General features: G+C 34.9%; 1 protein-coding gene and 1 long non-coding RNA gene across 3 annotated transcripts in view; one reads left to right on the forward strand and one right to left on the reverse strand.

Annotated features, from left to right (window-relative positions):
- UBR3 (ubiquitin protein ligase E3 component n-recognin 3) overlaps positions 1-18187 on the reverse strand; it is a 241053-nt gene that overhangs the window by 40110 nt on the left and 182756 nt on the right. Inside the window, 1 exon segment of the mRNA XM_082689242.1 lies at positions 10515-10618. Coding sequence (XP_082545368.1) covers positions 10515-10618 — 104 coding nt within the window.
- The window catches only part of LOC309843637, a 135819-nt gene that overhangs the window by 21515 nt on the left and 96117 nt on the right, over positions 1-18187 (forward strand). The gene's annotated exons all lie outside the window — the stretch shown is intronic.

Consider the following 18187-nt stretch of genomic DNA (forward strand, 5'->3'; position numbering starts at 1 on the left):
CTTGGTCTGAAAAAACTATCAAAGATTACTGGGGTCACATCATCAGAACACAAGCCAACACAAACCAAACACAAGTGTTTATACAGTTAGTGTTCTACATTGGGAATAAAAGACATCAACTTTGTTAAAAATCCATGCATTCATAATACTAATAAAAAAGCAATCATCTCTGGAGGATGCTTAAAAAAAAAAAAAAAAACACTCCATAGGGATGCCTTGCTGGCTCAGTCAGTACAGCATGTGACTCTTGATCTCAGGATTGTCAGTTCCATGCTGGGTATAGAGATTAGCTTAAAATAAAATCTTTAAAAGAAACACACACACACACACACACACACACACACACACACACACACACACACACACATTTTAAAAAAACAAACAAAAAACCCAGAACAATCTAGGCAATCATTCATAGCCTCTAATGTCACAGAAGAGAGACACCTGGAATCTGTCTTGTGATGAAAAGTATGTTACACCATCCATGAGGTGTTTTTTCCAAAATAAAAATAAGAAGCAATCTAGGTATTTAGATCTATCTGCCACTTTGCAGGAAACCCATGGGAATAGAACATATTAAAGGATGCCATGGGGATGCAAGTAGTAAAGTACAGACAAAAGATCCAGATTCTTCAACAAATAAAATATAAAAGGAGAGGGTAAACCCATAGATTTGAAAGAGAAATCACCACCAAATCCAAGGTATAGACCTTGTCTGGATCCCAAATCAAATAAACCAACTGTAAGAAACCATTTATAACAACTACAGAAATCTGAACACTGACTTGGTATCTAATGATATTAAAGCAAAACTGTTCATTAAAAAATAGGTTCATAGTACTGTGGTTATGTTTACTGAACAAATCTTTATCTCTAGAGATATATACTAAAGACTATATAGATGAAATGATATGATGTCTGGGAGTTGCTTTGAAATAACCCAGAGTAGGAGGAAGAATAAAATAGGAGAGAGTATAAATAAGACATGAGTTGAGGGCGCCTGGGTGGCTCAGTGGGTTACAGCCTCTGCCTTTGGCTCAGGTCATGATCCCAGGGTCCTGGGATCAAGCCCCGCATTGGGCTCTCTGCTCAGAGGGGAGCCTGTTTCCCTTCCTCTCTCTGCCTGCCTCTCTGCCTACTTGTGATCTTTGTCAAATAAATAAATAAAATCTAAAAAAAAAAAAAAAATGAGTAATAATTGGTGGGTATACAGAGTTTCATTAAACTCTGCTCTTTATTGTTATATATGGTTGAAATATTCTAAAATAAACAGTTTATTCTTATAAAGCCTTGGTTTGTGACAAAGCAAGACTGAAATATTTCCTTTCTTAAAGTGAGTGAGAAATAATAAGTAATCTTCTATCTCTGGATGCTGGGTGCAGAAGATATTCTATGATCCCTAGTATAGGATGTCCCACTAAATCCTGGAAACTCTATCCTATAAGGCATGATTGAACAGAATCATGATACTCCTCAAAGATTGACATGGGAAAGAACAATGACATGATCTAAATCTGAGTAAGTGACCCTTCCTAAAAAGGATGATGATTTTATGTTTTAAATCCCAGAGGTAAGAGAAGTGTATGTAAAGTGTATGTATAAGTTTTATGTGGAACTTCCAAGAGGACTTCTTAAGTGCTCTTTTAGACTCAGACATGTTTTTTTTTTTTCAAGATTTTTTTATTTATTTAACAGATAAAGACCACAAGTAGGCAGAGAAGCAGGCAGGGGCGGGAATGGGAAGCAGGCTCCCTGCTGAGCAGAGAGCCCAATGCAGGACTTGATCCCAGGATGCTGGGATCGTGACCTGAGCCGAAGGCAGAGGCTTAATCCGCTGAGCCACCCAGGCGCCAACCCCAAGAGGACTTCTTAAAAGAGAGAGCGAATTTCCTCTCTCAACTCTCCATCCTACTGTCTTAATAAACAAGACTATGAAGGCCACAACTCCTGCAACTTCCTTGAAACATGAAGATGAGAGCCACATCATAGGACCACAGCCTGTGAAGTAGAAGGACCTGACCTGCCTACCTTCAGACTTCTTACATAAAAAAATAAAAAATCTGTCTTACTTAAGATACTGTGTGATCTGGGGTTTCTTTTCTATTCTATACAGCCAAGCCTGAGTTATAAAAAACAAAACACGAATACCTGAAAATAGTGACATACCATAAATTACTTTAAAGCTTATTTTTGGAGGCCAGGGATATGACAGGTATAATAATGAATAAAATATATGAAAAGAGATAAAAGGAAAATAAACATGTGTCTTTAATATACTAACTGAAGCTTCTAATGAGACAATCGGTGTAAAAAAAAGGTCTTTAACCTAAATACAATGCTAAACACTAAAAAGCTTAAGGTAATTTCTACATCACCTATTTTAAAACCATGGGAGCATTTAACATTCTGCTACATGCAAAGAGTATTTCCTTCACTATCCCTTCCTCTTCTAAAAACAACCAGTAACTAAATAGATACACGAATACATATTACAATAAAAACACAAATACAATAAAGACCAGTGCCTATTAAACCTAATGTCAATAGGGAATACAAAAGAAAAATTATATTAACAACTCCAATTATTCTATTCTACAACTTCCCACCTTCTTAAAAAAAAAAAAAAAAGCTGTCTGAGAAAAATTCAAGTAACTTATTATAATTAAGCTCCAAACTCCCTAGCAATTAAATAAAGATCTCTATCTGCTAATACATAAAGGTTTCTACTTAGTTCTCAATGTGTGACAAACTAAAAAAAATCTAATAAAGAGTGGCAAATTTTTTCTGGCCCCAAATTCTTTTTTTTTTTTTTAAGATTTTATTTATTTATTTGACAGATAGAGATCACCAGTAGGCAGAGAGGCAGACAGAGAGAGAGAGAGAGAGAGGAGGAAGCAGGTTCCCCACTGAGCAGAGAGCCTGATGAGGGGCTCGATCCCAGGACCTTGGGATCATGACCCGAGCTGAAGGCAGAGGCTTTAACCCACTGAGTCACCCAGGCGTCCCCTGCCCCAAATTCTAAGAGGAATTTATGACTACAATGACAGTGAGCATAACTATCACACAATACAGTATCTTTGAAGCTGTTTTATAAAAATAGATAATCCAATATTGAATTCTTATGAAGTTTTAAAAAATATAAATCATAGACTTTTTAAAAGATTTTATTTATTTATTTGATAGAGAGACAGTGAGAGAGAGCATGAATGAGGAGAAGGTCAGAGGGAGAAGCTGACTTCCTGTGGAGCTGGAAGCCCAGTACAGGACTCGATCCCAGGACTCTGGGATCATGACCTGAGCCAAAGGCAGTTGGTTAACCAACTGAGCCACCCAGGTACCCCTAAGTCACAGATTTTTTTAAAGCAATTCTAACTGAAGTTAATGATTCTTATATACTTAGCTCTGTGGTTCCCCAAAGATAAAGTCCATGTTTTATTCATCTTTGCATCATCAGCATCTAGCAAAGAGGCATAGCAACCTGGCACATAGCAGGTACTCATTAAATATTTCTTGAGGTACACCTAGGTGGCTCAGTTGATTAAGCTTCTGAAGCCTTTGGCTCAGGTCGTGATCCCAGGGTCCTAGAATCCAGTCCTGTGTAGGGCTCCATGCTCAGCGGAGAGCCCGCTTTTCCCTCCCTCTCTGTCTGCTGCTCTCCCTGCTTGTGCTCTCTCTCTCTCTAATAAATAATCTAAAAAACTTGTTTTAATTAAAAAATATATTTACTGAATTGAATCAGGCAATGACTTTTACAACTAACTACTATATAAACAATTGTTGATTAAATTTATCCCCTAAACAACACTTCTTTAATGATATTACTTTAAGGTACAGTTACAAACAGTATTATAAATATTTATATGGATGTTTCTCTAGATCTATTCAGTTAGCCATTATTAAATTAAGATCAATTTTCTTGACTCATATTTTAGTAAATAATTTTAGAATGCATTTCTAATGAATTTAATTTACTATGTTCAATTAATTCAACATATTAGGTGTTCTTCTGGTATTAACTTCTCCTTCTATTAAAGGCTAGTGTCAACAGTTGTCATCTCATGATAAGGGAGATGCACCAGTTACAGCTCTCAGACACTAATACAATAGGTCCTTTATAATCAACTGAACTATTTTTCTCTTCAGATAAGTATTAATTATAGAAAGAAGTCTATTTCTATATATCAAGCTTCCTTCATTTTAGCTTTTCAGATTTATGTCATAATTATGCATATATGTAAAATGTATATTTAAATACAATTAATTAAATAAGTAAATATCTAACTATTTTGAAGACTTTAATAAACAAAGTAAAATTGTTTAAATTCTAAAATGTGATACTACTGGTATAATTAGAAGACCAGGTCTTCTAATCAGGGAAAACCAACATAACTCCAAAGCAACTAGTTCCCTAAAATAAGGAAAACTAACTGAAGTAATACACACACACACACACACACACACACCCCTAAACAGCTTATAACTAATTCTGCAAAGAGATGAAATTCAATAAGGCTATTTAACAAGTACAAAATAAGTAATGAAATTTATATACATAGCCAACCCCCAAATAAGTAACATTCAAAAATATCTGAAATTTGGCAGTTCTTCAAGAAGTTAAACATAAAATGACCATGACCCTGCAAACCCACTTTTAGCTATGTACAGAACAACTCAGGACAGCTAGTCCAACAAAAATCTGTAAACAAATATCAGAGTAGCACTACTCACAAAAGCCATTGTAGAAACAATCACAATGTCTATCAAATGATGACTGGATGAACAAAATGTGGCATAGTCCTACAATGAAATATTACTCAGCCATGAAGAGAAATGAAGTACAACACATATTACAACATGGAAGAACCTTGAAAACATTAACTGAAAGCAGACAAACACAAAAAGCCATATACTGTATAATTTTATTAATATGAAATATCTACTACAGGCAAATCCATAGAGTAAGGAAGCAGATTAGTGGCTTCTAGGAGTTGGGGAAAGAAGAAAATGGGAGTGATTGCTTAATGCTGGGCTAATGAAAATGTTCTGGAGCTAGATAATGGTGATGGTCACATAACATATGAATGTACTGAACTATACATTTTAAATTTTTAAAAAGGTGACTTTTATGGTTTTCTTTTAAACAATATAATTATTTATTTTAGAGAGAGAGCACACACATGAAGTAGGGGAGAGGCACTCAAGGAGAATCTCAAGCAGACTTGACACTAAGCACGGAGCCCAATGCGGGGCTCAATCCTAGGGCGCTGAGATTATAACCTGAGTTGAAATTAAAAGTTGGCAACTTAATCAACTGAGCCACTCACAGGCCCTGTGAATTTTATGTTTTATGAATTTTTTATATTTAAAAACAATCCAAAATTATCAGATAGATTTAACAGATGCACTCAAATAATTTCATCCCAAAACAACAGAATAATATTCAAGTACACATGGGATATTCTCCAGAACTGATCATATATCAGGCCATAAAACAAGCCTCAACAAATTCAAAAAGATCAAAGTAACAGCATGCATCTTTTCTGACTACAACCACATGAAAATATGAAATTGTAAGTCAGACACAAGAAAATATCTGGAAAGACCATAAATAGATGGAGGTTAAAATAACATGTTACTAAACATTGAATGCATCCACCAGGAAATAAAAGATGAAATTAAAAAGTAAATGGAAACAGGGATGCTTTGGTGACTCAGTCAGATGGGCAACTGCCTTTGGCTCGGGTCGTGATTCTGGGTTCCTGGAATCAGGCCCGGTGTTGGGTTCCCTGCTCAGCAGGGAGCCTGCTTCTTACCCCTGCTTGTGCACTCCATCGCTTTCTCTCAAATAAATAAAAATCTTTAAAAAAAAAAAAAAAGTACATGGAAACAAATGAAAATGAATGGTTCAAGACCTTTGGGATTCGGCAAAAGCATTTCTAAGAGGGAAGTTTGGAGCAATACAGGCTTACCTCAAGAAGCAAGAAAAAATCTCAAAAAACCTAACCTTAGGGGCGCCTGGGTGGCTCAGTGGATTAAGCCGCTGCCTTCGGCTCAGGTCATGATCTCAGGGTCCTGGGATCGGGTCCCGCATCGAGCTCTCTGCTCGGCAGGGAGCTTGCTTCCCTCTCTCTCTCTCTGGCTGCCTCTCTGTCTACTTGTGATTTCTCTCTGTCAAATAAATAAATCTTTAAAAAAAAAACAAACAAAACCTAACCTTACACCTAAAAAAGCTAGAAAAACAACAAACAAACTTAAAACAAGCAAAAGGAAGAAGACAATAAAGATTAGAGCAGAAATAAATGATACAGAAACTAAAAAAATAAAACCAATAGAACAGATCAATGAAGACAGAAACTAGTTCACTGAGAAAAAAACTCAACAAAATTGATTAACCCCTAGCCAGACTTATCAAGAAAAAAAGAGAAAGCATTCAACTAAATAGAATCACAAAGAACCAACATCACAGAAATAAAATTATAAGAGAATATTATGAAAAGCTATATGCTGGGGTGCCTGGGTGGTGCAGTCGTTAAGTGTCTGACTTCGGGTCAGGTCATGGTCCTAGGGTCCTGAGTCCCACATTGGCCTCCCTGCTTAGCGGGAAGCCTGCTTCTTCCTCTCCTACACAACCCCCGCCCCTTTGTGTTCCCTCTCTTACTGTCTCTCTCTGTCAAATAAATAAAATCTTTAAAAAGAAAAGAAGAGCTATATGCCAACTAAATTGGACAACCTAGAAGGAATGGATAAATTCCTAGAAATATATAAACTACAAAAACTGAAAAAGGATGAAACAGAAAATTTGAACAGACTGATTACCAGCAAAAAATTGAATCAGTAATCAAAACACTCACAATCAACAAAAGCCCAGGACCAGATGGCTTCATAGTCAAATTCTACCAAACATTTAAAGAATTAATACCCATTCTTCTCAAATATTCCAAAAAATAGAAAAAGAGAGTACTTCCAAATTCGTGCTATGAGGCCAGCATTACCCTAATAGAAAAAAATGATAAAAACACCACACACACAAAAGAAGAATTAAAAGCCATTGTCTCTGATGAATATAGATGCAAAAATCTTCAACAAATCAACAGGAAATCAAATCCAACAATGCATTAAAAAAATCATTTACCACCATCAAGTGGGATATACTGCTGGTTTGCAAGGGTAGTTCAATATTAGCAAATCAATCATTATGATATATCATAATAATAAAAGAAAGCAAAGAACCATATGATCATTTTAATAGGTACAGAAAAAGCATCTGTCAAAGTACAATGTCCATTCATGATAGAAACCCTCAACAAAGTAGGTTTAGAGGGAACATAACTCAACATAATAAAGGCCATCTATGAAAAACCTATAGGTAACATCATCCTCAATGGGGAAAAACTGACAGCCTTTCACCTAAGGTCAAGACAAGACAAGGATATCCACTCTCACCACTTTTATTCAACACAGTACTAGAAGTCCTAGACACAGCAATCAGACAACAAAAAGAAGTAAAAAGCATCCAGTTCAGGAAGAAATAAAACTTTCACTATTTGCAGATGACATGACATTGTATATAGAAAACCTGAAAGACTCCACCAAAAAAAACTGCTAGAACTGATAAATGAATTCAGTAAACTCCCAGGGTACAAAATCAACATTCAGAAATCTGGCATTTCTTTTCTTTTTTATGTGGCATCTCTATACACCAATAATGAAGCAGCAGAAAAAGAAATTAAAAAAACAATCCCATTTACAACTGCACCAAAAATAATAAGATATCTAGGAATAAATCTAACCAGAGAGATGAAAGACCTGTACTCTGAAAACTAAAACATTGACTAAAGAAAGTGAAGATGACACAAATAAATGGAAAAACATTCCATGCTTATGGATTGGAAGAATAAATATTGTTAAATTATCCATATTACCCAAAGCAATCTACATATTTAATGTAATCCCTATCAAAACACCAACAACTTTTTTCACAGAGCTAGAATAAACAATCCTAAAATTTGCATGGAACCACAAAAGACCCCAAAGAGCCGAAGCAACCTTGAAAATGAAAAGCAGAACTGGAGAAGTCTCAATTCCGAACTTCAAGTTTTATTACTAAGCTGTTGTGATCAAAACAGTATGGTACTGGCACAAAAACAGACAACAGATCAGTAGAACAGAAAAGAAAACCCAGAACTACATGGTCAATTAAACTTTGACAAAGCAGTAAAGAATATCCGATGGGATATCCAAATGGTGCTAGGAAAACTTAATAGCAGCATGCAAAAGAATAAAACTAGACCACTTCCTTAAACCATATACAAAAATAAATTCAAAATGGATTAAAAACTTAAATGTGAGACCTGAAACAATAAAAATCCTAGAAAAAACACAGGCAGTAACTTCTTTGATATCGCCATTGTAACTTCTTTCTACATATGTCTCCTGAGGCAAGGTAAAGAAAAGGAAAAATAAACTATTGGGACTGCCTCAAAATAAAAACTAAGAGACAATGGACAGAATGGGAGAAGATATTTTTAAATGACATCTGATAAAGGGTCAGTATCCAAAACCTATAAAGAACGTATACAACTCAATACCCAAAAAACAATCCAATTAAAAATGGGAAGAAGATGGGGTGCCTGGGTGGGTCAGTGGGTTAAAAGCCCCTGCCTTCAGCTCAGGTCATGGTCCCAGGGTCCTGGGATCGAGCCCTGCATTGGGTTCTCTGCTTGGTGGGGAGCCTGCTTCCCTCCCTTTTCTCTGCCTGCCTCTCTGCCTACTTGTAATCTATGTCAAATAAATAAATAAAATCTTTAAAAAAAAATGGGAAGAAGACATGAATAGGCACTTTCCCAAAGAAGACCTCCAGATAGCCAACAGAAACATGAAAAGATGCTCAGTATCACTTATCATCAAGGAAATGCAAATCAAAACAATGATATATTACCTCACACCTGCAAGAATAGTTAACACCAAAAACGCAAGACACAAGTGTTGGCAAGAATGTGGAGAAAAAGGAAACCTCTTGCACTGCTGGTGGGAATGCAAACTGGTGCAGCCACTCTGGAAAACAGTATGGAGGTGCTTCAAAAGCTTAAAAACAGAGCTACCCTCAATGGGGTATCCTCAATGATCTAGCTACTGGATATTTACCCAAAGAATACAAAATTCTAATTCAAAGGGAAATATGCACCCCTATATTTACAGCATTATTTATAATAGCCAAGATAAGGAATCAACCCAAATGTACATCGATTGATGAATGGATAAAGATGTGGTGTGTGTATGTGTGTGTGTGTATATATTATAAATATATGTGTGTGTGTATAAACATGTGTATAAGCACATGTACATATTTATTGGATTTACTCAGCCATAAAAAGAATGAAATCTTGCCATTTACAATGACATGGATGGAGTTAGAGAGTATTAAGTTCAGTGAAATATGTCAGAAAAAAAACAAATTACCCTATGATTTCACTCTTATGTAGAATTTAAGAAACAAAACAAATAAGCAAAGAGAAAAAAAGAGAGAGAGAGGGGCAAATCAATAAACAGACTCCTGACTATATAGAACACACTAAGGGTTACCAGAGGGTGGTGGTTGGGGGGATGGGTGAAATACATGATGGGGGTTAAGGCATGCACTTGCCTTAATGAACACCAGGTGATAAAAATAAAAATTTTTTTAAAACCCCCAAATTTAAGTATAAAATACTAAACTACAGTTCAAACATAAAATGTTATGCTTATTTATTAATGACATTTAACTCCTCAGTATCACAATTTGCATAAAATACCAATTTGCTTATCTTTAGAATAAATGATCACTTCACACCCTTAGGTAAAAAATTATATGAAAAGATCAAGTTGAAGTACACACAAAAAGTATCTTCCCCAGTAACAAGGCCTTTATACACCTACAGATGTTCTTTCATGTAACTCATAATAACACAAGAACAAAGCTCTTCACCAAAAGGGAATGGTTAATTATTTAGTAGAATATTTTAAATGTCTTTAAATGAAAACTACAAAGACTATGGAACAATAATTAAAACATTATTAATATAATATTAATGTTATTGTTATCACAGTATTAATGCTGTTAATATCAAGATAGTACATTAATTAAAAATTATGGGGTATCACATTTGAATAACCCTATGATTACTACTATATAAAATATTTATGCACGTAGATAGAGGCATTAAGGCTGACAATTTGCCCTTTTTTTCAAATTTTTGAATTATCACTTTAAATCTTTTTAAAACAAAAGTTTTCAGAGTGATTTTCCCTCATCTTTACCTTATTATTGAATAAAAACCTTAAAAGAACAGACCCATAAGGAAAAAAAAAAACCTTTATTTTACTGTCCTCTTCTTTTAGATATATATGATTTACTACTAATAAAAAAATAAAAAACTCCTTGACCTCACATTACCAACAGAATTAATGTATGTCCCCATAATTTTTAGAGTATTATGTTTACTATATGGCTAAGAAGCAGAATTATAAAGACATACCTTTTCGTAAGGGTTGCGGCATCATTAAGATCTGGATGAGCAAAAGGGATGTAACATCATGATAAAGAACTGGAACCTCAGGCTGTTGTTCTTCATTTCCCTGCCTAAAGAAAAATGCATTATCACTTTAGACAATATTGCATATCTTTTCTAATTCATTTTATATTTCCCATGTATGTCTATGGAACAGAAATCAAACTTTCATAAACAACTGAGAAATCTCAAAAGGAAAAGTTAGGGGCCATATTTTTTTACTTAAAAATATAATCTTTATAGGGCACCTGGGTGGCTCAGTGGGTTAAGCCGCTGCCTTCAGCTCAGGTCATGATCTCAGGGTCCTGGGATCGAGTCCCGCATCGGGCACTCTGCTCAGCAGGGAGCCTGCTTCCTCCTCTCTCTCTCTCTCTCTCTCTCTGCCTGCCTCTATGCCTACTTGTGATCTCTGTCAAATAAATAAATAAAATCTTAAAAAAATATATATATATAATCTTTACATCCATATATTCCCTTGACTCTGCCTAATATGAAAAAATTACATGGAAAATTTATTAGATCTTACTTAAGTAAACAACTGGGATACATTAACTTGATATGAATTTTTTTTAATTTCTTAAATTACAGAAATTAAATGAAGGATTAAATGGAACTTTAGAAGATTAGTTTCACTATAAGTGGAGTGAATATAGGATACTTGCCATCACAAACCTTGCACTACAGAGTAAATGTTCACATTATTAAAAAAGAACAGGTACAATTCAAAAACAAGTTATACAGAAAAGGCATGATTTATATATTTTGTTAACAAGTTGTTTCAATTTTATGACTATCATAAAAATTCAAAAAATCTTTAAAATTTTCAAAGTTTCCAAAAAAAGATAATGATAGCCAAAGCAGAACTTAAAACACACTATAAAAGATAAAGTAGTAAATCGTAGGAATGTGGAGTACTAAGAGAAACATAGAATATATTCCAAAGCAGATCTCATTCTAGATCTATAAGAATTTTTAAAACCCTGTAGAAGGAAAGATTTTTTAATCATAGGTTTAATTTTTAATGTCAGAAAACAAAAACAAATCTTATGCTTCTAGAACTGACTAAATTTGAAACTATAATTCAGACTAGATTTACAATGAACAAAAACTGTTCAACTCTTTTGTTAGGCTCCATCATTGACCAAATACTTCCTACATGTCAGGCACTAGACACACTGATGAGTAAACCAGTGCCTGCTGTTCTGAAGTTTTTAAGTGCCAGGGGAAGACAGCTCTTTAAATGTCTACATTCTCTACCAATATCCCTTAAATTAACTTGTCTCTCTCTCCAAAGCTAACTTTCTATTAATGCTATGAAACCTACTATTTGTCTCTCCAGTCTCTCTTTTTTATAAGCCCAAAGTTCTTTTTTTTTTTTAATGGGGGAGTGGCTACCATTCACTCATCTACTATTTAAATCCCCCCAAAAAGGGTTTTCCACATAGTCAACAATGACCTCATATTATAAAATCTAGTGGATATTTTTCAATCATTATCTTATTGACCTTTAACTCTGTATACAGTTGAACATATTTGTCTGGAAAATTCTCTTGGCTTTTGTGAAACACTCTCTCAGGTTCCCTTCTAACTTTCTGATTACTCTACTTTCATTTTCTTGACAAGTTCTTCCTCTGACTAACCTAGAAATGGTGCTGCTTCCCAAGGCTCCAATTCCCACTCTCTTTTAATATAAAGCACTCATTTTGAAAGACTTCCTAACCCAATCACCAGCTATACATTGATGACTTCAAAGTCTGCATCTTTTGCTATGATTCTCTTACACTCTCTATCTGAATACTCACTATCTCCACTTGTATATCTAACAGGAAGCTCAACCTGAGCATGCCTGAAACTGAACTCATGCTCTACTCTATACCCACAATCCCCGCCCCCCCCCCAGCCATAACCAATCTACTCTCCCTTCTGTGTTCTTGGTCTTGATGTGGTTCATTTATTATACCCTCTAGCATTTAGCACAATGTCTGAATGCAATATAATCTATACAACACTAAAAATAGAATGAATAAATAAGGCAGCATCTTGGGGATATCCTGAACCTACCTTCTCTTATTCACCCCATATTTATCAGTAAGTCCTAACAACTATCTTTATTTTCTTTGTCATCTCTATAGCCACTGCCTTCTCACTATTCAATCGTCACAATTTTATGTTCTCCCAATTCATCCTCTACACTATTAAGTGCCCTGGAAAAAAAAGAAAAAAAGGAACCTTTCACAGAAACTATATCTTGTTTGCTGTCATTTCCCTGATGCCTGATTACAACAGTTTATAAAAACCAGCTGAATAGGGGCGCCTGGGTGGCTCAGTGGTTTAAGCCCCTGCCTTCGGCTCAGGTCATGATCTCAGGGTCCTGGGATCGAGCCCCGCATCAGGCTCTCTGCTCAGCTTGGAGCCTGCTTCCCCCTCTCTCTCTGCCTACTTGTGATCTCTGTCAAATAAATAAATAAAATCTTTAAAAAAAAAAAACTACTTAGAATAAAAATGAGTTTGGATTATCAAACTACTGTATCAAATCTAACAGCTGACAAAAGACTCATACTTAGAATTCAAACGAATTTGATGGATCCATTTAAATTAACCCAATCTCACTTCTATGCAAAGATAAATTTTACTGGACAAAAATCAGAGAGGCTTAAGAACTTCTTGCATCATGACCTAAAAGACTAACAAATTACAGAGATTTTAGGTGTAGAAAATAAAAATATCCCCAAATGAGTAAATTAAATATAGTTTCTTAAAAATAGGGATATTATAAGCAACTGAAAAGTTTAAAGGGCTAACATAAGTCTATATTCTCATTTATTTTATTATGTGTCAATAATTTTTTTGTAATAGAAGCAATCCTTTTCAAATTTAGAGGTTAATTATTTTGCTATTATGTCTTGTTTGCTTATTATTATTATTGTACTGATCTTCAAATATTATTTAAAAATCAGTCTAAATCTCCATATGCATGGACAACTATAGTTCACATTATATCCTCATTATAATTATTCATATACACTTGTTTTAAATTTAGCTATCTTTATATTAAATATAATATGTTTAATAAATTTAATAAATAATAAATTTAATAAATAAAAATGTTTAATAAACTGAGAATGTATACTTAAGAAAAGTTTCGAAACTGCAATGATACAAAAAAGAATTTTGAAAATGGGGAATGTTCTGGGGTCCCTGGCTGGATCAGTTGGTTTTAAAGCATGCAACTGTTGATCTTGGGGTCATGAGTTCAAGACCCATGTTGGGCTTAATAATTATTTTTTTAAAAATGGGGAAAGTTCTTAGTTGGGAAACTATCTTTATAAAGATAACTATTTTCCCAAAATTAATTTACGAATTTAAAATAATTCTAATCAGAATCTCAAGTGAAGGTAAGGGCTTAGAAAATGGTTCTAAAGATCATCTGGAAGAATAAGCAGATGAGAACAGTAAAGGAAAATTGGGAAGCAGGGGATGGGGTTGGAGGTGGAAGAAATGAGAGAAGCCTAATCTAACCAGAGACATACACATAACATATCTCCCCAATAACTAAACCAGAATGGTTCTATCACAGACATAGGCTTGTAAGTCAAAAAAACAAAGTGGAAAGTCCCTCATCAGGACCATAATATGCAAAAATTTAGTATATAATAAATGGAATGTGAAATTGCTAAAAAATTAGTTATTTAAAAATAAATCTTAAATCTTCATGTATTACTGATAAAAATAAATTCCAACATTTTAAAAAACCATCCCATAAGAAAATTCTACAAAGAATAAATGAGTAGGTATTGCAAACCCTAAGGCAGGAAACACAATGTAATACAGGTTTTAAAGGTAAACACCAGAACTTGGATGGGCTAGATAGGTATTCTAAGTATGAAAGGAACCAGAAAAAATAAGAAATACAGGGCCTGACTGGTTTGGCTAAATGAAATTTTCAAACCTTAATATGTCAATAAAAGTAATATAAAATTAAAAGGCAAACATATTTTGGAAAAAAGTTTCAACATCTATGAAAAAATAAGGTTTACTACTTTAAGCTGTAAAGAATCACTAAGATAATTTTTTAATTCTTTATTTAAATACAATTTAGTTAACAGATGCTGTATTACTAGCTTCAGAGGTAGAGTCTAGTGATTCATTATTTGCATACAACACCCAGTGATTATTACATCAAGTGCCCTCCTTAACACTCATCACCCAGTTACTCCTTCCTCCCACCGACCTCCCCTCCAATAACCTTCTGTTTCCTAGAGTTTAGCATTTCATATGGTTTGCTTCCCTTCCTACTTTCAACTTATTTTATTTTCCTATGTTCATCTGTTCAGTAATAGATAGTTTTGTAAAAATAAGATGCCAACAGAAAAATGGGCAGATGTTCTGAACATAAAATTCACAAAGAATGTACACAAATAACTGGTAAACATGAAATATTTATATAAAGTTAACTTTATTTTTGTTTTACTAAAAAATTTTCTATTACTTTGGAATCCCATTTTTTTAATCTATCAAACTAGCCCAAAATATGTTTTTAAAGTGATAACACTCAAGAGTAACAGAAACAGAACTATCTCTGCATTGCCAGTGAAAGCTGATATAGGTACAATCTTTCCAAAAAGCAATGCTGTGCTATGTAACACAGTGCCTGACATACAGTGAATATTTCTCAAATAAATGACTAACTACATAAAGTATTTATATGCTTTCACATTATTCTAGAGTTCTGAGATTACATCTGACATGTCAAGAAGTGCTTAATACATCATCTGATATTATGGCAGAAAAGGAGAAACAATTTAAAAAATTAACAATGGAATGAATACATAAATTAGGTATGTTTACAAATGTTTAATGATGTGGGAATTTGGGTGTTATGTGTTAATTTTAAAAAGCAGGTTCTAAAACTGGTAGAGTATGACTCAAAGTATTTAAAATTTTAAAATATATATACAGAAAAAAAAAAAGAAACTGGAAATAAGTATCTCAAAATGTTAACAATGTCAGAGGAATTCCTAGAAAACAGGACTGATTTCTCCCCCTCATATTTGGTCTCCTTTTTATAGTTCATGAATTCACGAAACTATAATAAACTATATATAACATGTGGGTTACAAGATTTTTGATTCAGGGAGAGAGTCTAAGACAGTGGAGGATTAGGAAACCTTAATTTCATCTGGTCCCAGAAATTCAGCTAGATAGCTATCAAACCATTCTGAACACCTGCAAACTGAACTAGAGATCAAAGAAAAGAATAGCTGCAACTATAGAAAAGTTACCACTTTCTTCAGAGTAGGACATGTGTAGAAGTGGATCTGAGTAAACATATGGGAAGCTAGACCATGGCAGGAGAGAGCCTCCATCAGCCAGCTACTGACAAGTGACACAGCAGAGGAGCACAAAACTGGAACTTCTAGAAGTCTGCTCCAATGAGGGATGTCACTCTAGTGGATAAGCAGGCTGGGTGGAACCCTCACTGGGACAGTGTGGCCTGAGGATCCTTGGAGTCACAGGAAGATGGGGGCAGGGCAGGGGGGAGCGCCTGAGGGCAACAGACCTCCCAGGTATTGGAGTGGGGAAGCTGGCTGCAAAGAGTGAGCCCAAGAGTGGGTTCTCAGTTGGGGATTGCCATAAACTGTGATCTGGAGCACAGTCATGCCACTACTCTTCGTGCAGGGGCCCAACAAGCAGCAGATCCAGGGAGACCGCCCCCCACCTTCCTACCCTGGGAAAGGCAGCACAGGATTGCACCACAGGAGCATGCTGAGTTTGGAGACTTCAAACAGGGTCTTGCACTGAGACAGAAATGCTCGGTCATAGGCTGGGTAAACATCAAGTGCAGCCAGAGACCAGGAAGACAGGAGTGACTGCTTTTCTCTGAGGGCCCACTGAGGAGAGGGGCCCAGAGCTTTAGGATGGGGCCAGAGATTGGAGGTCACCATTTTCATTCTAATCCTCTAAAGCTGTGCCAAAAGCTTTCAGGGAACAAAAGCAACATAGAGCAGTAGAAAGCAGATTACTTAGCCTGTCCCCAGGCAAGGGTGGTACAATTCTGCCCCGGGCAAAGATATGTGAGAACCAGTGCAAGAAAAGATCAGCAAGAACGTCTAGACAACCCCAAGTTTACCCATCAATGAGAACTGCAAAACTACAGTACAAGGGGAATACAGCACATAGAACTCTCAGCCTTTGCCCCATGACTCTTTAGTCTCTAATCTTTTTTTAAAATTTTATTTTCTTTTTAAAAAAAAATATTTCTTCTTTCCTTTTTCAACCTTATCATATCCTTTTTAAATATCTTTTTAAGTTTTCATTTTTACAGTCACATTCTATCCCACCACTGTATTTAATCTTATTTTTATATATAGATGTTTCTCTTTCTTTAAAATTTTGGGATGCAATTTCTTCTAACAGACCAAAACACACCCCAAATCTAGTGTATGGCTCTGTTCTATTCACCTGCCTAATCATACACTTTTTTTTTTCTTTCTTCCTCTGTTTTGTTTTGTTATTTTTTGGAGATTTTATTGTCTTATTAAAGTCTTTTTATTTTTTAAATTTTCATTCTTACGGTTACATTCTATCTTTTCAATGTATTTAATTTTATTTTTCTATATATAAGCTTTTCTTCCCTTACAATTTTGAGTTGTAGTTTCCTCTAACAAACTGACCAAACTACACCCAGGAAATAGTGTACTGCTCTGTTCAACTGTCTGTTTATATCCCTTCCTTTTGGTGTTGTTGTTTTCTCTCTTTTGTTTTTTCTTGACATTTAATTTCCATTTTTATAGTTACATTCTGTCCTTTCATTTTATTTAATTTTATTTTTACACATATATAAGTTTCTTTTTCTTTACAATTTGGGGATCTAGTTTTCTAAAAAAAGAGACCAAAATTCACAGAGAATCTAATGTATTGCCATATTCTGCTCACCTGTCTGTTTCAACTCCCCACCCTCACCCCACCCAGTTTCAGGTTTCTTCTGATTTGTTTAGCATGTATTTCTCTGGGGTCATTGTTGCCATTTTAGTATTTTTCTCTCTTGTTCATCTATTCTTCTCTGGACAGAATGACAAGATGGAAAGACTCACTTAAAAGAGAGAAAAAGAGGCAGTACCGACTGCCAGAGACCTAAGCAATACGGACATTAGTACGATGTCAGAACTAGAGTTCAGAACAATAACTATAAAGAAATAGCTGGGCTTGAAATAAGTATAGAAGACACTAGAGAATCCCTTTATGGAGAAATAAAAGGACTAAAATCTAACCAAGTCACAATCAAAAAGGCTATTAATGAGGTGCAGTAAAAAATGGAGGCTTTAACTGCTAGGATAAATGAGGCAGAAAAGAGATTTAGTGATACAGAAAATCAAATGATGGAGAATGAAGAAGCTGAGAAAAAGAAAGATAAACAACTACAGGATCACAAGGGGAGAATTTGAGAGATAAGTAAAACCATAAAGCAAAGCAGTATTAGAATAATTGGGATTCCAGAAGAAGAGGAAAAACAGAAGGGGACAGAAGTCAGATTGGAGCAAATTGTAACAGAGAAAGAACTTCATTATTCTGGGGAAGGAAAAAGGCATCAAAATCCAGGAGGAACAGTGAACCCCCCTCAAAATGAATATAAATATGTC

The sequence above is a fragment of the Mustela nivalis genome (assembly GCF_964662115.1).
Source record: "Mustela nivalis genome assembly, chromosome: 11".
Taxonomy (NCBI): Eukaryota; Metazoa; Chordata; class Mammalia; order Carnivora; family Mustelidae; genus Mustela; species Mustela nivalis.